The sequence below is a fragment of the Lepus europaeus genome, chromosome 2 (genome assembly GCF_033115175.1).
Source record: "Lepus europaeus isolate LE1 chromosome 2, mLepTim1.pri, whole genome shotgun sequence".
In the NCBI taxonomy this organism is placed as follows: domain Eukaryota; kingdom Metazoa; phylum Chordata; class Mammalia; order Lagomorpha; family Leporidae; genus Lepus; species Lepus europaeus.
The window spans coordinates 45,215,928-45,239,052 of NC_084828.1; the positions used below are offsets into that span (position 1 = coordinate 45,215,928).

Consider the following 23,125-nt stretch of genomic DNA (forward strand, 5'->3'; position numbering starts at 1 on the left):
TGGCAAACCTGGAGAAGTAACAGCAGAGACACCAGGGGTCTTCCCGGCCCTGGTGCGAACAGTTCAGGATGCAAGAATCCATAAAGTACATTTGCTGTGGCTCAACAGCAAAAAGCTAATGTTTGGAAAGATTTAAAAAATAATAAACAAATTGCTGTGATACACTTCTTTGGGCTCTATGCTCTGAATATTTGCTTCAAAGGTGTCAATTCTGATAGAGGTTATTAATGTCATCATAAAATTCTAAGGAACCTATATTGGCCCTGAAGTTCAAAACTTTCAGTTCAAACTATCAGAGTTGGTAAGTGGAATATTGGCTAGCTTATTTTATAATTCGGTATTCTTTAAATATGTGACATCACTTGCTGTGAGGCTAACGTGCTAATAAAGAGGCTCCAAAAAGGAACTTTCAAGTGAAAAAGAACCTTATGGGCCTCATACTTGTCTGTGAGCAGAGACTCGTTTTATTCCTTTTAGCTTCTTTGGCTTACAATGTACCACGTGGCTTCTGAGAATAATTATTTTAAAGAAGGTAACTCAACAATACAAATTGTTGGATGATGTTTTTAAAATAGAGGAAGAAAATCTGCAAAAAGTTATTTGTATGAAATGAGTTTTTTAAGTTAGCCAAGTAATTTCTATTTTTGCTGGGGAAAGAAAGGAAGGAAAGAATGGGTGGGTGGTGGTGTATGGGGGGAGGAATGGCTACTACTAACCAAAGACAAACTTATCTGCATTCAAGATGCTCCTTAGAAATAGAAAATAAGCTTTGATTCAGACTTGTTTTTACCCGCTTTTCTCTCTGCCTTCGGTTGCAAAACCAAACTCTTACTACTTCTTTCTCTAGGTTCAGTTCTTCAGCCATCCGCGTGATTTCTTGAGAGGAGGGCTTGTTCTGCTCTCCGAAGTGTCTCTCCAGAGCGTCTTTGGCTGCAATGCTGGGGTAGGATGGAGACAGAGGGTGAGATTAGGTTGTTTTTAGTGTTTTTTTTTTTCTTTTTGGCAGATTGAAACTACTTAGATTCAATTTTGTAAATACTAACAAAAAAGACTTAAAGAAATATTTTCGAAGCTCATCAAGCAAAGACAAACACGATTTGCTAAACATTTCAATGTTTCTTATGCCATAGTCAGGTTATTTTCTGTGTGTATCCCACTTTATGCCACAAGAGGGCACCAAGTTCTTGAAAAGGAACGAACATTTCCATAAGAATTTCTTAATGTGCTCCCCCAAATCATTTTGGTTACTCAACAATTAGTGAGATGTCTAGTTAACAAGTAAGCAACCCAAACAAAACCTGTCTTTTCCTGTGGTACCACACAGAAACTGCAGAAAATATCAACAATCTTTCCGTACTGAAATGCAAGACTTTAAGAGACTTTGAGAATGAAATACTGATTACTAGTTTTGTTCTTTTTAATAAGGTAAAACAGCAAAAGTGATCACACTCTCAGAAATGATTGTTTGGGGGCCGACACCATGGCGTAGTAGGTTAATCCTCCTCCTGCTGTGCTGGCCTCCCATATGGGTGGTTCTAGTTCCAGCTGCTCCTCTTCTAGTCCAGCTCTCTGCTGTGGCATGGGAAGGCAGTAGAAGATGGCCCAGCCAGCTCAATAGGCTAATCCTCCACCTGCGGCACGGGCACACCAGGTTCTAGTCCTGGTCGGGGCGCCAGATTCTGTCCTGGTTGTCCCTCTTCCAGGCCAGCTCTTTGCTGTGGCCCGGGAGTGCAGTGGAGGATGGCCCAAGTTCTTGGGCCCTGCACCCGCATGGGAGACCAGGAGAAGCACCTGGCTCCTGGCTTTGGATCAGCGCTGTGCGCTGGTTGCAGTGCGCCAGCCGCGGCAGCCATTGGAGGGGGAACCAACGGCAAAAGGAAGACCTTTGTCTCTGTCTCTCTCTCTCACTGTCCACTCTGCCCATCAAAAAAAAAAAAAAAAAAAAAATGGCCCAAATCCTTGGGTCCCTTCAGCCGAATGGGAGACCATGAAGAAGCACCTGGCTCCTGGCATCGGACTGATGCAGCTCTGGCCATTGCGGCCACTGGAGAGTGAACCAACAGAAGGAAGACCTCTCTCTGTCTCTGCCTCTCACTGTCTAATTCTACATCTCAAGTAAATAAATAAATAAATCTTAAAAAAAAAAAAAAAAGAAAAAAAAAAAAAAAAGAAAAAGAAGGCCGGCGCCATGGCTTAACAGGCTAATCCTCCGCCTTGAGGCGCTGCCACACCGGGTTCTAGTCCCGGTTGGGGCGCCGGATTCTATCCCGGTTGCCCCTCTTCCAGGCCAGCTCTCTGCTATGGCCTGGGAAGGCAGTGGAGGATGGCCCAAGTGCTTGGGCCCTGCACCCACATGGGAGACCAGGAGAAGCACCTGGCTCCTGCCTTCGGATCAGCGAGATGAGCCGGCCGCAGCGGCCATTGGAGGGTGAACCAACGGCAAAAAGGAAGACCTTTCTCTTTGTCTCTCTCTCTCACTATCCACTCTGCCTGTCAAAAAAAAAAAAAAAAGAAATGAATGTTTTGTTTCAATTTTTATCAAAAACTACTGGAGCAAAAGGGTTCTTGAAGCAAACAATATGTATTTTCCCACCAAATTGTAAAAGTTACTGGTTCTCCATTTATATTGTTTTTAAAGTTTAATAATGTTATCTTAGATCTTCAGTTGACTCCTCATCTTCCATTTGTGTGTTATGCTGCACTATAGTACATTCAGCTGCTGGCTCCATTTGTAAGCTATATTTTTCTTCCTCTAGTGATTTTAGTATCTCAAAAGAATACCTTATGGTCGTCCTCCGTTTCCTTTTCCTTTCATTTGCTCCCACTTTTTCATTGTATAAAGCTGTGCAATGGGAAAAGAAGGATAATTACAAACACCACGTAGATTTTGTTAACTTCCTATCAGACTTGGGGTTCAAATTTTCTTTATAAAACAATGCAAAATAAAACTTCCAGGCATTCTTGTCTTGAATGTTTTACAATCTATGTCATTTTATATTACAGATGCTAAAGAAGATGTTAATGTAGAGATAAGTATTATCCTTGAAAAGATAATTTCCTTCAAATGATATCCTCACCTAACTTTTGTTAAATCACTTCATGTAAATACTCGAAAACCTTGCTGTTTTTCCAGTCTTGACATTAGTATGAGCAGATAACTTGATAGCCTTAAATTGCTCATCTGTTTTCTTGAATGTCAAGTGTGTACAAGGCTCTGCATTCATTAATATTAGCTTGAAAAAGTGATTATGTACATTTACTTCAGTATAGCACAAAGACAAAAAATTTGCACGTGTTAAAAATACGTTACACCTCTTCCTGCAGATGCCTCTTTAGAGAGCTTTCCTTACCTACTCGTTCTCAGTAAAAATCTTGACACTTGCCTTCCCCACCTTTTGCACTATTATATGGCAAGAGATTTAGTTTTTATCTCCAAAGAAAAGGAGAGCGCTCTCCCACCTTTCGCTTTATCATTAATTCTACCAATTGGAGCTACTATTATTAGGCTAAAACATCGGGCAGTTTTCAGAGACAAAGCTTTCATACCTCCGACTTGCTCGGCTTCCTCCAGCCATTTGGATAATATTGCTTTTAATTTGCAGGCATTTTTAAAGCTGAGCTGCAAGTTCTCAAATCGGCAGATAGTGGTCTGACTGAATTCAGAGCCGTGCACAGCTGCCAGTGCTTCCCCAACATTCGTTTGGGTGTATCCTGTGGAAGGACATTGAGACCGTTAGCACCAGCTATTCCAGAGCATTCATTTTGGCCCATGCTTACACAAATCTGGGCAGCGTTCCTTGCCAATTTTTAAATTCTGGTTCTTATTTATTTTTGGAGACTTACATTATTTAGTAAGGATCAGGTAAGACTGTACAGTGCTTCAAAAAATATTCCCTCTAGTTAGTAAATTGTTTTTTCCCCCTGGAAGTCAAAAGAATTCAGATAGGGACATCCGCCATTCATAGTATTTAGACAAATTGGATAAATATGTCATAAACACTTTGCAAGACACTTAAAAGTCCTTGTATTTTTAAACAATTTTAAACATCTGATATATGCTTAAAATTTTTAACATACTAACCAAAATCCATAAAATCTATGGTGATATAAATATTTTTATTTCCATTGTAAGAGTGAAAAATTCAACTAGATTGCAGAAGAGTGCCAAATATAACTAATAATGATGCTTACTGCCTCTAAAAACATGTTTATTACCAGGCTGTGATCATATGTTTTATGCATACCTCTGAGCATATTTATTATATTGTTTGGTAACGTTTCTATCTCCAGGCAAAATATCCTTGTTAGTTGTTCCAAACTTTTTAAAAAATACAGCTGAAATAAACCATCACAATATAACTTGAAATGTTCACAGAACTATAAATATAAATCTGAAAATGATTGTTAAAAAAGGTGCCTCTATTGTGTTTATATTGAAAGTGGCAACCACATATTATTTCATGGCCCAAGGCTACATACCTATTTGTACAAAATGATTACATGTGATGCACATTGATAAAATATTATTTTAAAATTACCTGTGGTTCATTCCACAAATGCAGAGGTTTGAATTACTTTTTCAACCCATTTTTAAAAAATATACTACTTTATGGATGTTAACTGAACTTAATTATTATTTTATATTAAAACATTTTTCAATAGAAAATGAGCATAGATTCTCCTTAGGTAGTGCACAGAGAATGCATACAAATGACAGCAAAACATAAGAAAGAAAACACTTCATTCTACACATAATAAGAGAAATTTAGAATGAATCTACAATGAGATGCTACTTTGACCTATCTGATTTGCAAATATTAAATCAACAGCATATTTTTTCCTGCCTCCATTGTTTATTCAATATTACAGCCCCTGTTCCCAGTGCTGGAGATATACCATTAAGGAGAAAGCAAAAGAAAATACAAAAACCAAAAACCTTATGTCTTCTTGGAGCTTACATTCTGAGGATGGCAAAAGAGGCACTCCTCATAATAATAAATTTGGTACAACTGCTAGAGTCCAATTTGACAGTAGCCACCAATATTACAATACAAGTTCTATTTCATATGGCATTTTTTCTTTTTTGCCTAGCGTTGCTTCTAACATTTTTTCTAAACAATTTTTTATATAGATACAAAATGACAATTTTAAAGCTAATCACTGTGGCATTGATTTTAACAGCAAAATATTCTAAACATTCCTAGCAGTAGAGGACTGGTTAAGTAAATTGCAGTGTATTTGTAAAGCGGAACTTGACAGATCCGTAAAAGGAAAGGAGCTCTAAGCAAATTAATAATGAAAAGTCTCCAACATATACTGGTGTGAAAAAAGTATGAGTATTTGCTTATATATGTTTGAGTTATATCTGGGAAGATGTACAAGACATTAATAACATTGATAAACAGGAAAAGCAGACTGTCTTCAAGTCCCTATGCCCTTCACGGTTTGGGATCAAATGAATGCAATATCTATACAAAGAAAATGTGGACTAAAAAGGGCACTCCAAAACTAATCTTGAGATGGCTAAGTTGGAAAAGAATACTATTAATTTTGAAATCTATGTACTTAGGCCAAGAATATACAAGGAAATGGCGGGTTTTGTAGGCTTTTCATAATCAAAATCCACATTGAAGATGTAGAATGACTGCTTAAACTTCTAAGCAGTGTAGAAGAGACTGAATAGTAGGAAGAGTAAAGATTTGCAAACCCCGTCATTTGACCCATTGCTTTAAAAAACACATACTCAGGGCGGACAGCGGGGTTAAAACCCTGGCCTGCAGCACTGGCATCCCATATGGCTGCCAGTTCAAGTCCTGACTGGGCCACTTCCAATCCAGCTCCCTGCTAATGTGCCTGGGAAAGCAGCGGAGTATGGCCCAAGTGCTTGGGCCTCTGCACCCACATGGGAGACCCAGAAGAAGTTCCTGGCTCCTGGCTTTGGATCAGCTCAGCTCCAGCCATTGTGGTCATTTGGGGAGTGAACCAGCAGATGGAAAACCTCTCTCTCTCTGTCTCTCCTTCTCTCTATAACTGTTTCAAATAAATTAAATAAATCGTTTTTTTTTTTTTTAAAAAAAAACATACCCAACTTAATTCTTCTCACTTTAAATTCATTGGCAAACTTTTCAAGTTCGCGGATTTCTGGAGAATCCATGTCTATTGGCTCTTCCGCCAGTTTGCTTTTCCGCCTGAGTTCTTGCTTGAAATCAGCTGCTGCGGGGTCCTCCGCCAGGAGTGGCTGATGTAAGGGAGGGAATCCGTGACTCAAGGCGTGGTCAGGAAACTTATAAAGACAAGGGGTTAAACTACCTGGAAGTGAACAAGGAAAAGGAAAGGGCCACTTGTTAATAACTGTAATTTCTACGCAAAGCCAGGGTTTTCCTTGCTAGCGCCCATTACTCTGCTATAACCAGCCTCAGTGGTTAAAGCTTACCTTAACTCTCAGTCTTCCAAAGTAGGAGTCAGAGTAGCTTAGTAGAAATGGCGCTGATACTCCACCTTCTCCAGAGGAACAAAATCAAAGATAATGTGAAGATAGAAGCAGGCGATTGCCCTAACTGAAGTAAAACAAGCAACTTCTTTAAAAATGGCAGTTTTCGGCCGGCGCCGCGGCTCTATAGGCTAATCCTCTGCCTGCGGCGCCGGCACACCAGGTTCTAGTCCTGGTCGGGGTGCCGGATTCTATCCCGGTTGCCCCTCTTCCAGGCCAGCTCTCTGCTGTGGCCCGGGAGTGCAGTGGAGGATGGCCCAAGTCCTTGGGCCCTGCACCTGCATGGGAGACCAGGAGAAGCACCTGGCTCCTGGCTTCGGATCAGCACAGTGCTGTGCACCGGCCGCAGCAGCCATTGTGGGGTGAATCAACGGAAAAGGAAGACCTTTCTCTATGTCTCTCTCTCTGTCCACTCTGCCTGTCAAAAAAAAAAAATGGCAATTTTCCCTCATTTTTTTTTTCTTAGAAGATATCTTTCTGAGGCTCAACTTGAAGCAGAATGCCTGTGTTGAGTGCTGGTTTGTTAATTCATTGAACAAGTTATCTGTGATGTTTGTTATACTCAAGGTGCTAAGAGTAGCACTAAGGAGTTCTCCTGTGATTGAGAAATTGATTTTACAGTATTAAAAAGCCCCACTGTTTTACTGCTGAATGCTTAATTTTGTGAGAAATATCCATGTCTTCAAATGGAACAAGGCAGGTATAAAGAGTTATGAAAACATAAAATACACTAATATGGTAAATAGATTTGAGGAGTGAACAAAAAATTTCTTATTATTAAGTGTACTAGTAAAATGACAGTTACAAGATTTCTTGAAGAATATATAGTGGAGTCACATCTTCATTACTTTTTAAGGAGAAGCAAAAATAAGTGGCAAGGAACGTTGCAGTTCCAGATATGATCGGTAATTACCCGACAGTGATGATGTATGAGCCCTACTGAGCGGGTGAAATACAGATCACAAAAAAGATAAAATACTATGAAATTTAAAAAAATAATTTTAGATTTTATTTTTCATTAGGAGAGAAGAGTCTATCCTAGTTTGGGGCATAGCTGAGAGTATGGTACATGGACCAAATTTTGTTTCACTTTTTTTTCCTCATTATATTACAGGTTTTATTGGTAAAATTTCAATTCAAGGGCTGATGCTGTAGCACAGAGGGTTAAAGCCCCAGCCTGCAATGCCATCATACCATATGGGCACCAGCTCAAGTCCTGGCTGTTCCACTTCCAATCTAGCTCATTGCTGATGCACCTGGGAAAGAAGCAGAAGATAGTCCAAGTCCTTGGACCATTGAACCACGGGGCAGACCTGGAAGAAGCTCCTGGCTTTGGATGGGCTCAGCTCTGATCGTTGTGGCCATTTAGGGAGTAAACCAGCGAATGGAAGACCTCTCTCTCTGTCTCTACCTCTCTCTCTGTCTTTCAAACAAATAAATAAATCTTAAAAAAAGATTTCAATTAAATTTATATTAAATAACATGCATAATCAAGACATTTGGATATAAAAATATAGAGTAATTAATCACTGTTCTTATGAGTTTAAATAAATATTCAAAAATCAATTGCTACAGAATATATGCAATACTTATTCTTGGAAACTTACTGAAAAATTACATCAGGAGTTTATGCTGCCTATAATTTTTGCATAAATACATTCATAATTCAGAGACATGAGTAATAATGTATTTCACCAGAATATATAAATCTTGCATTAATATATCAATATGTAATGAGCAAAGAACCATGTTAAGTCAGCAAATTGTTGGTTTATATTATTTACATGAGAATATGTGATTATAAAGTGCACCCCAATCCAACAGAACATCATTTTTCTGAAGAAAAGTAAACATACAAGTGAAGGATCAAAGAAAAGTGCATGGCTGCTTAAAAGTGGGAAAAAAATTTGGAACACACTATTTTTGCCTCGAAAAGTCTGTGCTATTTTACAAACCCAAATCATGCAGTTTTACTTCTGCAAATGACAACATTCCATTTTCTGCTTTAGTGTAAAGTATGCTGATTAGATCACAGAAAAGCCATAAAGAGCCTGATTCTATCAGGGTGTGCACCTTGTCAATGTGAGTGAAGCTGTTGCGTGTAATGCTGGCATCCCATATGAGCACCCATTTGAGTTTGGGCTGCTACGCATCCAAGCCAACTCCCAATAACGCACCTGGGAAAGCACCATAAGATGTTCCAAGTGCTTTGGCCACTATTATCCATGTGGGAGATCCATATGGAGTTGTAGTTTTACATAATTTCTGAATATTTTAGTACTATTAATCATAACTTTCCATTCCTCTTGTTAATCATAATCATGAATACTATAGATCCTCTATGAAATATTTTATACTCACTTAACACTTGCTGCATTCTTTATCCTTATAGATAGATATGTAAAAACAAGTTAAGAAGGATATATATATATATATATTTCCCCAAACTTGTAACTTAAGAAATTTAAGTAAAAAGAAATTATTTGATTCTATCAGTTAGTATTAGCACACACTAGTCTTGTTTGTGTGATCCCTTTGACTCTTAGACCTATCAGAGTCATCAATTGTGAACTGAAATTGATCACTTGGACTAGTGAGATGGCATTGGTCCATGCCACTTTGATGGGATTGTATTGGAATCCCCTGGCACATTTCTAACTCCACCATTTGGGCAAGTCCGATTGAGCATGTCCCAAATTGTACATCTCCTCCCTCTCTTCTTCCCACTCTTATATTTAACAGGGATCACTTTTCAGTTAAAATTCAAACACCCAAGAATAATTATGTGTTAATTACAGAGTTCAACCACTAGTACTAGAACAACAACAACAACCACAAAAATACTAAAAAGGATAAAGTATTACATTGTACATCAAGAGTCAGGACAAGAGCTGATAAGTTCATTGTTTCTTATAGTGTCCATTTCACTTCAACAGGTTTCCCCTTTGGTGCTCAGCTATTGTCACTGATCAGGGAAAACAAATGGTATTTCTCTCTTTGGGACTGGGTTAATTACTCAGCATGATGTTTTCCAGATTTCTCCATCTTGCTGCAAATGACCAGGTTTCATTGTTTCTTACTGCTGTATAGTATTCTATGGAGTACATGTCCCATAATTTCTTTATCCAGTTTACTGTTGATGGACATTTGGGTTGGTTCCAAGTCTTAGCTATTGTGAATTGAGCTGCAATAAACATTAATGTGCAGATGGCTTTTTTATTTGCCAAGTTAATTTCCTTTGGGTAGATTCCAAGGAGTGGGATGGCTGGGTTGTATGGTAGGGTTATATTCAGGTTTCTGAGGAATCTCCAGCAGGATACAGAGCAGACTCATAGAATGGCAGATGTCCTAAACAGCACTCTGGCCTCAGAATCAGCCCTTAAGGCATTCGGATCTGGCTCAAGAGCCCATGAGAGTATTGTAGGCATGGAAAGCCAAGACACCATGAAAAAAAAAAAAAAAAAAAAAAAGAAGACCTAAATGAAAGATCTCTGTGAGTGAGATCCCAGTGGAAAGAACGGGGCCATCAAAAATGGAGGTACCTTTCTCTGAAGGGAGGAGAGAACTTCCACTTTGACTATGACCCTGTCGGAATAAGATCAAAGTTGGCTTCCATAGCCTTGGCAACTCATGACTAAAGCCTAGGGAGATTACTGACGCCATAAACAAGAGTGTCAAATTGTTAAGTCAGCACAGGAGTCACTGTGTACTTACATCCCATGTGGGATCTGTCCTTAATGTGTTGTCTAATGTGAAGTGATGCTATAACTAGTACTGAAACAGTATTTTTACACTTTGTGTTTCTGTGTGGATGTAAACTGATGAAATCTTTACTAAGTATATGCAGAATCGATCTTCTGTATATAAAGATAATTGGAAATGAAAAAAAAAAAACCTGGTGTTAAATTGGAAATGGCATAGAAAATTAATTTTTAAAAAGTATCATGTAGGATCTCTGTCTTTAATGTGCTGTACACTGTTATTTAATGCTATAACTAGTACTCCAACAGTATTTTTTCACTTTGTGTTGCTATATGGGGCAAACTGTTGAAATCTTTACTTAATATATACTAAACTGATCTTCTGTATATAAAGAGAATTGAAAATGAATCTTGATGTGAATGGAAGGGGAGAGGGAGCGGGAAAGGGGAGGGTTGTGGGTGGGAGGGAAGTTATGGGAGGGGGGAAGCCATTGTAATCCATAAGCTGTACTTTGGAAATTTATATTCATTAAATAAAAGTTTAAAAAAAAGAAATTATTTAACTTTCCTCTGATTCCAAGACAGATTAGTTATACAGTTCAAACAAGAATTGTAGTCCAATAAATGTTGCAATTAACCACATAAAAATAATTACCCAATTCATTTGGCAGGCAAGATGTACTCAGGTAAATTAAATGACTTTCCTTTAAAGATTTTTTCCCTGCAGTTGAACACATTGGGCTGCATTAATCAAATGCCTTAAGACAAAACATTCATAATTAGTTCAGAGAATATTAGACACGTGCCATCCCTAGATCAAGAAAGCTTAGAGGTATTTTATACATTATAACTCCTCTGGAAAAGTGGATACATAAAAAATAAATTAGAAGGGAGTTCATTAAAGGTGGACAAGAAATAGAATGCTCTAACATTTTACCTCCAGCCAAGAAGGAAAATCTGAGCCTCGCATACTTCTATTTTCTCTTGTATGACAGCATCCACAATTATCTGCAGGTGTCAGTTTTCTTGGAACTGATTTTGCACGAAATTCACTAGGTAGTTACAAGCACAGCCAAACAAATTTCTGTTTCAATCTTGTATTTGAGAGAGTGTGGAGAAAAATTGCTATGGTATAAATGGCAAGATATTTCTCCCATTGTTTTAAAGCCTGTGTTTCTACAAACAAAAAAGAGTCAGAAAAAGACTTTTTTGAAAAGGGGCAAGTCAAGTGCAGCAGAAGTCTTCCAAAGGTTTTCCAAAACATTGCTCGAGTAAAGTTGTCATTAGCTCTAGATAAGTGCATGCTTAATAGTGTGGAAGTGTCTGCACACTCTGTACAGTCACAAGTCCATTTTCACATGCAGACGCGTGCGCCATGGCCTGTCTGAACTGCTCTCTGTGCATTTTTGTGTGGTGGAGGTAGAAAGAGAACAAATGGTAAATCATTTAGAGCAAAGGAGGACAGAGACAGGGCTTGCCTTGCAAGGCGCTGCTAAGTCAATGTACCATGGAATGGGGCAAATTGCTCTCTGTGGCATCTGGCTAGCTGACATCTCAGGATACAGGGCTGAGGCTTTACAACAACAGAGGAGGCAAAGGGACAGCATAAAATGTACCCCCTGCTGTTGACATGCACAGGAACATGGGTGTTTCCATTTCTCTCTCCTTTTTATATGCACAACACACTTGAAACACAACAACTTGAAGCAAATCATAAATTTCCATAGTGCTCTTTCCCTTTTGTGTGTTGTTAAGTCCTGCCCAAGAACAAAAAGGATCCACTCCTTGCTTTTTTTTTTTTTTTTTTTTTTTTAAAAGATTTGTTTATTTAGTTGAGAGGCAGAGTTACAGACAGAGGAGAGGTCTTCCATCTGCTAATTCACTCCCCAAATGGCCACAACAGCCAGAGCTGGGCCGACCTACCGGAAGCAAGGAGTCCGGAGCCAGAACCCTCTCGGGGTCTCCTTTGTGTGTGCAGGGGCCCAAGCACTTGGGCCAATCCTCCACTAGTTTCTCAGGTCATTAGCAGAGAGCTGGATCGAAAGTGGAGCAGCTAGTACTCGCACCGGTGCCCATATGGGATGCCGGTGCTGCAGATGGAGGCTTAACCTACTGCACCACAGCGCCAGCCCCCGCCCCGCTGCCTGCTTTTGTAAATAATTAACTGGAACACAGCCATGCCTATTTGTTCATTTATTACTTATGACTATTTTTCTGCTGTAGTAACAGAGACTAGAAAGCTTGAGGCATTTCCTGTCTTGTTCTTTACAGAAAAAGGTAGACAAGTTGAAAATAACTGCTATTGAATGATGGCTTCTGTTTCAGAGACCCAAGATCTGCAGAATTACTCCTTCCCTTAGAACTGCTACAACAGAACAATTTAGGGTAAAAGAAAATTAAACAAAACAAAGTAAGCAAACAAGGAAGGGAGAACAGAAAGGAGGGAGGAGGGAAGTAGGGAGAGAAGGAGAGAGAACTGGAGGAAGGAAGGCTGAAAGGGAGGGAGGGAGGAAGGAGGAAGAGATGGAATGCTGAGAGGACACTTTCTCCAGGACAAAGGTCACGCTGACGTCTGTTGCCATTTGTGTGAGCCCACGTGAAGAGAGCAGATTCAATCTTTGCTCGTATTATCTACTTTTTATTAAATAAAGCAGCTGTTTGCCATCTTGATTAATTCCCAAATAGTAGTGTTTCCTTCCTTCTTCTTTCCTCTTAGAATTATTATTTTTTTTAACTTTTATTTAATGAATATAAATCTCCAGTGTACAGCTTATGGATTACAATGGCTTCCCCCCCCCCATAACTTCCCTCCCACCCGCAACCCTCCCCTCTCCCGCTCCCTCTCCCCTTCCATTTGCATCAAGATTCATTGTCAATTCTCTTTATATACAGAAGATCAATTTAGTATAAAGATTTCAACAGTTTGCACCCACATAGAAATACAAAGTGAAACATACTGTTTGAGTACTAGTTATAGCATTAAATCACAATGTACAGCATATTAAGGACAGAGATCCCACATGAGGAGCAACTGCACAGTGGCTCCTGTTGTTGACCCAACAAATTGACACTCTAGTTTATGGCGCCAGTAACCATCCTAGGCTGTCGTCATGAGTTGCCAAGGCTATGGAAGCCTTCCAAGTTTGCCGACTCTGATCATATTTAGACAAGGTCATAAAAGACAGAGTGAGGATAGTAACCAATGATCCTAAGAGTGGCATTTACCAGGTTTGAACAATTATACAGCATTAAGTGGGGAAGAGGACCATCAGTACACACAGGTTGGGAGTAGAGCCATTGGTGGTAGAGTAGAGGTTATGATTACAAAGGAATGAGGCCCAAGTGCACTAGACAGTGCCTAGAACAAAGGACAGAGTCATTATTAGAGGAGCTAAGAAAGGTGCTGTCTAAGCTACAAGTAAGTTTTCTGATTGAGAGGCAAATAGAACCTGATAGAAGGGGCTTGATAATAATCTGGTGGGCTTTAGGCCTTGTAAATTCAGAGGCCCAGACCTATCTATCTCTTCACATGGGGTATATCCTAAGGGAGGTGTGAACCTCCTAGGGGAAGGCACTCTGTTGACTTTCATTACTTGGCTGGCCTGGGAGGAGAGCTGGCCAGGTAAAGGCAGGGGGCATCTCTAACAAGAAATTTACAGTTCTGCCTGCAATGTTGCTGACCCTACTTGACCATCCCCTCAGCTGCAGTGGTCACTTTGGAAGTTGGGCTGAGTGAAGGGCTTTTCAGCTTAGAGCCAATAAGATCTGTGGCTCTGACCTGGGCATCCTTCGACTCATGGCAGGTCCATTTCCAGTGATCCAACTCTTGGCAGAGCTGCCAGGGCTCTTCACAAGCTGACTTCTGCTGAAGCCCAGGCTTACCACATTGAAAGCCACTGCAGTGGACTGGCCTGTTGGGTCTCCTTGAGGGCAGATCACTGTACAGATCAGCCATTAATAGGCCTGCCACCCATTGCTTCTGATGCCGAGCTTTCTTTTCCTCCTGGTTTGTGTTAAAGCAGACCAGAGGATGCAAGTCAAGGGAGTGCCCGTTTCCCATCTCTAATCTTCGGTGGCCTGAACTACAAGTCTATAGTCACAGGCTATAGAGCTATGGGTTATTTAAATATGTGTTTTTTTCAAAAATTTGAATAATCACCTTGTAACAATGATCAAATTTGGTCTATGTTATGTCATGATTTTAAGAAATCTTATTTCAACCAGATATTTTGGAGACATGATAGTTATCTTAATGAGAAAGCCCCAGAGGCTTAAAGGGTTAAATACTTGTAAAATCCTACAGGTGCTTTCAAAAATACTGTGAAGTAAGCAAGTGCCTCTTGTTGGTTGATGAGTTTATAATTTTAAATTGTCAGCAAGCGATCTAGGACTTGCTCCCTCATTTCTCTATTCTAAGCCCAACTTGTTCTTTCATTTCTCTATTCTCTTCAAGGTAGGAAACTAACTCTATTATGAAGGAATCTGTAGGATGCACAATTTAATCTTTAGACCTTATAAAAGAGATGGCTAACATTTTTCTGCAATAGTATAGCCAAAATAAGAACTCAAATAATAATCTCATAGCTAGATTCACTTCGCCATCAGCGAAGTATACAGTAAGTAGAAAAAACCTCCCTTTCAGACCAAAGGGAAAGAAAGTTTTAAAGTGAGAATAGAATTTTCCTCATGGGCATTGTCTACCTTAGAAAAACTACTACAGAATTATTATTTTTTAAACCAGGACACTACCACCACCTCCTGGTTTGGCAGTTACATTGTATAACTATGGCTGGCTTGAGACTGCCACATTTGCTGCTCAGTTTCCACCAGACAGTGGGAAAGTGAAGAACTCTTTGGGCATTTTTCCTAAATTTCACTCTGTTTTAGAAACTGGAGAAAAAGAAAGTTTTCAAATATCCACTTTTCAGAATTTAGTGAATTTTGAAACTTTTTTCTTTTGTGTTGGCCTAGAAGAGGTTTTGAATAGCAGTTGAAAGTCTCTGTTCTCTATTATTTTTCCTATAACTGTTGAATTATCTAACTTCTTAGGAATGAAGAAACAGAAGCAAGAATTTAGCTGCCACTGTATCTGTCAAGATCAAAAGAGAAAGCAGATTGAGTTGATACAAATTTACTGCAACTCAATTCTCATAGAGTTCTTGCACCCATCACAATTTAGACAAGAAAAGATTGAAATTCAGAGGTGTTAAAGTGACTTGAGCAAGGTTAGAAATGCGTTCATGGGGTGGCTAATTTATTGCTCCCAATTAGTCATTTTCTTTTGTTTAACTGCACCTGTTCCATGAGGTGCTTTCATTCAGTGTTTCTAAATGTTCTACCAACCGGACAGAATTCTAGCTATAGTTCTTCCATTTCTGTGGGCTACTAACTTAATAAAATGCTCAGACTAATGCAACAAAATATGGGTAATAAAATAACCATATTAAAATAAAATAATTTCACACCTTTGAAGTACAGTGCTCGGTGGATTCCTTTTCATGTAAATCTGTGACACTGAACCTGTCTTTGTTGTTGGTAAGACACTTCTGTGGATTTGGATTTTGTGGAAGCAATTGAGTTGATTAATGCTTTGATTTCTCAGAACATTAAAATGACATCACTAGGTTTCTATTGTGTATTTCCTACCAGATCTCCCTTATTTCTGAATTCCTGTATTTATAACTCAATTTGTGCAGCTTCTCTGGGGATGAAGGCGGGAGAGTTCAGATTCTCTAAGATTTAATCTTGCATTAAGTAAATGCTAATACTGAATATATGTCAACTATAGCCATGTTGGCAAATTATAAAGCATATCACCTTTTCATGATATCCTTCTTAAAAATAGTCAAATGCAATCTCGTACTGGCATGGCTTTTCTTTTAATGAAAAAATATATTTAATTCTACAGTGGAACCTCTAAATCTTGTCACTAAGCCAGGTTTTGAATACTTTTAAGAGCCTTTTCTAGGAACCTTTCCTTTAACTGTGATGAGGAAGAGGAAAATGCAAAGCGAATTCACTGAGGGTAGTTTTGTCAGCAAAACCTGAGCTGCCTGTTGACACTTAATGTGCCCAACAGGCCCCTTGGCTGTAGTCTCCAGAGTGGGAAGTTTGCTTGATGTCTGAGGCTGATGCCAAACTCATAGGCCAGCCGCAGCCCACTTTGATTTAGCGGGAAGCAAGCTGCTAGCACAAAACCCTCTTAAGTTGTCTGAGGGAGAAGTTAGTGGTGAGTATTGGGTGACTGATTTCATCTCTGTGCTAAGGGCAGTCGTTAGAGGGTCAGACCCCGCTTGGTTAGAGAAAGCGCTGAAGCATCCTTGTTCCTGGGACTCCTGTGAGTGAACTGTGAGGCCTTTCCTCCAGGAGACAAGAGCACTTGGCCATGAGTTTGTCATGTCTTGTCTGCATAATCAAAATGTTACAAGGCTGCAGAAAGCATCCACTGTACCTCCAGTAGCTAATGCATATATTTTACTATTCTGTGTTAGTAGTGCTTAGTCAGGGAGTAGGGCTGTTCTCCTTAACTAGAAAGACAGATGAACCAAGTATATGGATCCTAAGTGGTCAATTTTCAAAGAAGAAGAAAAAAGGTAGCATTTATTGTTTCTTAATTGATAAATAAAGACATCAGGACTCACAGCAATCTTTAGGAACATTAGCCTTCGTTTTATCATAAATGTGTGGACACTAGCTTACTCAAAATGCTGCTTGATAGAATGTTAGAGAAGCTAACATTTTCATGGGATATTATTTTTATTTTAAAATTTTAATATCTTATTAGTGTCCAACTAAGAAACTTTGAGGCATCACAGGTTGGTGAACTAGGGCCCAGCATTGTGATATAGTGGGTTATATACTGCTGCCTGCGATGCCAGCATCTCATACGGGTGCTGGCTCCTGTCCTGGCTGCTCCATTTCCAATCCAGCTCCCTGATAATGTGCCTGCGAAGGCAGCAGAAGATGGCCCAAGGGCTTGGGCCCCTGCCACCCACTTGGGAGACTTGGAAAGAAGTTCCTGGCTCCTGGCTTCCTTCTGTCTGAGACCAACTCAGGCCCGGACCAGCCCCAACTATTGCAACCATATGGAGAGTGAATGAGCAGATGAAAGATCTCCCTGTCTCCGTCTCGGCCTCTAACTCTACCTTTCAAACAAATGAATAAATCTTAAAAAAAAAAAAAAGATTGGCGAACTAAATTATTTGTTGTATTTTATTTCAAAATTATAAACATAAATCCTTGTGTATGTTTGTGTGTATGTGTGTTTGTATTATGTGTGTTTGTGTTTTATCGTTAACCTGGATAACAAAATAAAAATAAGTTAGAAAAAATTTTCCCAACATCTGATTCGTTTATCCAATATTTCTTTCTCAGTATCACATAGATACATACACATACAACACACAACACACACAGAGACATATGTACATTTTATCATATCATCTTAATTTATTGTTACTGATGAGTTCTTCTGCTGAAGAAATAAATATAGATCAAAAATCTCCTTCATAAACAGAGCAACAAGTACAAAGTCTATGTACAGCACAACTATATAGCTCATTAAATCATTAAAATCACTTCTCTGGCCATTCCGGGAAATTAAGCAATGAATTTTGAGATGAGTGGACTCCATTGGCCAGATGTTCCCATTCTTTAAAAACCATGCTTTCAATGCAATCTTATAAGCATCAGTAAATGAGTGCCTATAGATGATGTAGTGATGCTTTCCTTAGCCAGAAGAGAAAAGTGTATAATTTCAATTATTGCAGTCTCAGGTAAGACTCAGACGCAATTCAGAAGGGACTGCCACAGCCTGGAACAGCTATCGCTAAAGCCCCTGAACATACTCTTAGCCTTCATTCAGTGTCTTGTTTATCTTTATGGACCGAATATCCTGTAGAAATAGTGATGAAGCGAGTGTTCTGCAGTGTTGTTTTCATGTGTTAGCAACTAGCCAGCCACATGAGGGTACTGAGCACTTGCAATAGTGCTAGTGCAATTGAGGAGCTGAATTTCACATTTACATTATTTTAATCTACATTAAATTTAAATAGTCCCATAATGGCCGGCACCGCGGCTCACTAGGCTAATCCTCCGCCTTGCGGCGCCAGCACACCAGGTTCTAGTCCCGGTCGGGGCGCCGGTTCTGTCCCGGCTGCCCCTCTTCCAGGCCAGCTCTCTGCTGTGGCCAGGGAGTGCAGTAGAGGATGGCCCAAGTACTTGGGTCCTGCACCCCATGGGAGACCAGGATAAGCACCTGGCTCCTGCCATTGGATAGCGCAGTGCGCTGGCCACAGCGCGCCAGCCGCGGCGGCCATTGGAGGGTGAACCAACGGCCAAGGAAGACCTTTCTGTCTCTCTCTCTCACTGTCCACTCTGCCTGTCAAAAATAAAAAAAAAAAGTAAAAAAATAAATAGTCCCATAAAGCTAGTAACTACTGTATTATTACTGAAGGCAATCCTGTAATATCATTAACACAGGACAGCCCAGAATTTGACTACAGTGAATTCAAACAAAACTCACACAAAGCGGACGCAGACCATAAGAAACAAGAGTTCAGGATGTAAAATAGGACAATTAGATATAACTTTGATCTCAGCGGACATCACAAATTAGGGAACATCTCAATAAGTGGTTGTTTTTCCCAGTAATTTCCATGGCTAAGTGTTCAGATCTCACATCACATTCTAGTTACTATTCGCTCGGGCCCAGGAAATCCAGCAAAGAGTCTCTGCAAATCAATGTCATGTATAAGGACAATCTGGCTTACCTGCCATCACTCCATAGGTTGACGGCTGGTTTCCATAATGACAGGAAGGTACAGAATAATGAAGTCCCGTTGCTGTGTTTTCCAACATCGTCACCAACAAATGTGTGTGCAAACATTTAGGAGTTTGGATCAAAGACAAAATAGATGGGACTGGTAAGAAAATGTATGAGGGTTCAAGACACAGTCACTTAATTTCAAAAATAGACATTTATGTGATTCTTAAAATTATGGAAAATACTTTTTTTCTCATTTGCTGGAGGTTCTCTGATGAATAGGTTAGAATTAGGCATCAAAGTTTGTTTCAGGTAATGAGGTCATCAAAGAGAATAATAACCTCCATTAATTATCCCACGTTCTGTGCTACAGCTAAGGGCCCCACAAAAAAGGGGTGACTGGCCAGTTTCTACTTTGGTTTTTTGGAATTTACATAACCCATGTAAGTCCCACCCAACACAGACATTGCAACAACTGACTAGAGGAATAGTCTTTTAAAACTCCTGTGCACCATGGTATTATAAAGTGGTATTTCTCTGGAAGAAAACACAGAAATTGATGTGATTCATTTTTACTTTTACTCATTCTCCTAACAAACTTCTTCTGTCAATGAGGAAATGGTGGAGTAACTAGCTTCATGTTGGATATAATCATAAAACTCCTACTTCATTCAGGGCATTATGAAAAACCTGTAACAGATGCATAATATGCTGATATTGATGATGTTGATATTGATGTTTCATGCCCATAATTCATTCAACCATTCTAATGATAAAGCCGGCCAAAAAAGAAGTTAATTGACTGTTCAGGTTTCATAATGACTGAACCTAGTAGATATATATATATCACCTTATTCATAAGTACTTATAGACTTCATGGAATCAATGTGTATTGTGAAAGTAAACTTGAATTGCTAAACTTCCACCAAGATGATAAAAAAATGTACTACTGCCGATAAAACCACTAGTCAATGTTCCTTATGTATTTTATTTTCTCAGCTTTCCTTTACATCTTGAATATGGTGTATATGGAAATATAACTATACTTTAGTCAGTAAATAAGAGATAATACATGGAATGAAGTTACTTTGAGAATATTGAAAAATAACCTTGTGATAAAAATGTGTGATATCTTCATAAAGAAAGCACAATATTTGGCCAGCGCCGCGGCTCACTAGGCTAATCCTCCACCTGCGCCACCGGCACACCGGGTTCTAGTCCCAGTAGGGGCGCTGGTTCTGTCCCAGTTGCTCCTCTTCCAGTCCAGCTCTCTGCTACGGCCCCAGAAAGCAGTGGAGGATGGCCCAAATGCTTGGGCCCTGCACCCACATGGGAAACCAGGAGGAAGCACCTGGCTCCTGGCTTCAGATCAGCGCAGTGCCCGGCCATAGCGGCCATTTGTGGGGTGAACCAATGGAAGGAAGACCTTTCTCTCTGTCTCTCTCTAAAATAATAACAATAAAAAAAGAAAGTACGATATTTGTTCTAAACAAAGGAACATCTTCACTTTTTAAAATATCTGCATGTTTTCATTTTACAACTGGTATGTAGAAACAACCAATTTTGTTTGACAACATGATCACATGTAAACATCTTACTATATATTCTAAAGTTAAACAAATAAACATGGACAAAACAAATATGAAAGTGTTCTTGTTAGAATTTATACTTCTTTGATAATTTGATGTATATAATTTTAATTTGAATATTATTATGTCAAAATTTTTGGGACTTTTTACTCTTTTTTTTTTTACTTCTTAGTTTTAAATAATTTTGTTTCTCTGATTTTAAGAAGTTGGGTAAAGGACGGCAAAGTTACCAAATATATATACATTTACTTTTTAAAAATAAATAGAATTCTAAGCCTAAAATTAGATCACTTTTAACATCATTACTTAAATTCTAAATTTTATTTTTGTGTTGGTCAAATGCTCTTCACCACAGTAGGTTAAAGAAATAATACATGATTCTCCTTATTCCCAATCTAGAGAGAGAGAGAGATCTATTGTGTGAATACATAATTAGCTCTGTGGTCACGGTTTAGATTTATTTATAGCATATATTTTTGGTGAATGAAGCACTGTATTATATTTTCCAAACAGTGTGCTTTGAAGTTACTTACAGTATTGTCTTTTTAATTAAATTATGAGAATTTTTGGTAGGGGGGAAAAAATCTCATTAATGATTTTACCAAAGCCCAACTATCTCATCTCTAGATTTTTAACTTGATGCTAAATTTACATATATATTTGGAAACTGCCTAGTTATAATAAAAGACAAAGCATAAATTCTTTAAAATAGAATGTAAATGTATCAATTCAAGTTTTGATTTCTAAATATAAAACAGTTAATTTCATTTCTAAATGCAAAGTACATGTAAAACAAATGGAAAATGAATATCATGTCGCTACTTAATGGAAGAAATTTACTCAGTTCAATATTTAATAATAAATAAATTTTAAATCACTGTTTGCTACATCTCAGATAAGGAGTTGATTTACTAGCAAAATATATATATCTGGTTGATGTGTTGAAACAATGTGCTTGAATTTTCAAGTTTATTTTTTATTCAATAAAGTTACTAAGGACAAATATTAAAACTTGATTGGAGGTGGAAATCTCTTTAGAAGTCAATTTTTCTTAGTTTTTAACATATTCAATATAGTTCATAGATACAATTCAAAGAATATAATAATGTGAAAAAATCAACTCTATGGACTCCCTATGTTATATTACTTCTAGATTTGAACTGTAAGTTTTATGATATATTAAAGCCTAAGACCATTAAAAGTTAATTATTTTATTCTTTGAACTCTGTTATTGGTATTGGAAATTATTATGCAGTTTTTTGTTAGAATATTTATAGCTCCTTTTATGCATCGGAAATGTCTGAAAAATCAAATCAATCTTTAATATAAAAACATAATGACTTTTAAACATTAAACTGCTTTAGAACATTTGTTTTGTTCCTTATTTCATAACCATTTCCATTACAGTGCTTTCATATTAAAATATTCAAGTTCATTGTTTTCTTAGGTAGAAAACATTTTTATTATAATAAAGCCAAGAATAATTTAAATGATTGCACTTATTAATATTTCTTTAAACAATCTTAGACATTTTGGCTTTTTAAAATATTCTTCATATTTAACATATTAAATTGAAAGGGGAAAGTAAAACAAAGAGATTATTAATTAGCAGGATTCAAAGCATCTGTTCTGAAACACTTAGGCCTAGCCATTTGCAAACTGTCATTGTAGTCAGTACCTGTGGACATCACATTGGTGGTGTGGTTGGAGACTGGTAGACACTCAGCGGCGCTGTGATGCATTATCAGAGGCAGAGTTGCAGGAGCGTCAGAATTCAGAGGTATAAAGGTATCAGCTGAAGCAAAAGATTGGCAACTCATTCCCAAAAGAAAGTAGAAAAAGAAGAAGAACCGCTGCTCCCCAGTCCGTGTTATTGTATTACTGTCTCAAAGGGCAGCTTCAATTCTCACTCCTTGCATATATACATCAGGAAGGCTCTGGGGCACCAGGAGGGTTCGTGCTAGAATTTATACTGCAAGGAAATCCCTTTATACATGTTAATAGTCTTTTCCCAGGAGTATTGCTTTATCAATCTGGACCGTCCTCCTTTCTTACCCAAACATAATCCGTGCCCAAGAAGGAAGCCAGTTCTGGGGTACAGGTTGAGAAGGAAGAAATCTGAAACTTGACTTGACAACTTCATTAATTCAGACTTTTAAGAGAGAAAAGAAGAGTTTCCAAAAAACTCCCTTAAAGAAACAATGGTGTAATGAATTGAAAAATGATAGATGTCTTTTTGCTACTAGCATAATCACAAGTTTATATATATGAGATTTGTTTTTTAATTTTTGGTAAATTCCCATTGAATCTACAGAGTAACATGAAGTGAGGGATTCATACCTCATAATTAAAAAAAGAACTGAGCATCTAACTTTACATTGAGAGAAGCATTATTCCAAAGTAATTAAGACTCATACACTTATCTCTGTCTCTCTCTCTTTTTCTGTAACTTTGACTTTCAAAAACAAAAAAACAAACAAACAAAAAAAAGCAGCAGAAAGGACTGGCCTTGTGGTGTAGGAAGTAAAGCAGCCACCTGCGATGCTAGCATCCCATATGGGCACTGGCTCCTGTGGGGGCT

General features: G+C 38.5%; 1 protein-coding gene across 2 annotated transcripts; it reads right to left on the reverse strand.

The window, feature by feature from the left end:
* Positions 1–727: 727 nt before the first annotated feature.
* Positions 728–22,364, reverse strand: POU1F1 (POU class 1 homeobox 1). 2 transcript variants are annotated; one of them, XM_062175973.1, is made up of 6 exons: positions 22,223–22,364; positions 18,963–19,034; positions 6,085–6,309; positions 3,547–3,711; positions 2,782–2,842; positions 728–938 (listed from the first exon to the last, which is right to left on the reverse strand). In XM_062175973.1, exons 1-6 carry the CDS (start codon positions 22,362–22,364, stop codon positions 728–730), a joined length of 876 nt encoding a protein of 291 aa, XP_062031957.1. The 2 variants fall into 2 exon arrangements, with proteins under 2 accessions (XP_062031957.1, XP_062031950.1); XM_062175966.1 differs by having other exon boundaries at positions 18,963–19,112.
* Between the last annotated feature and the right edge of the window lie 761 nt (positions 22,365–23,125).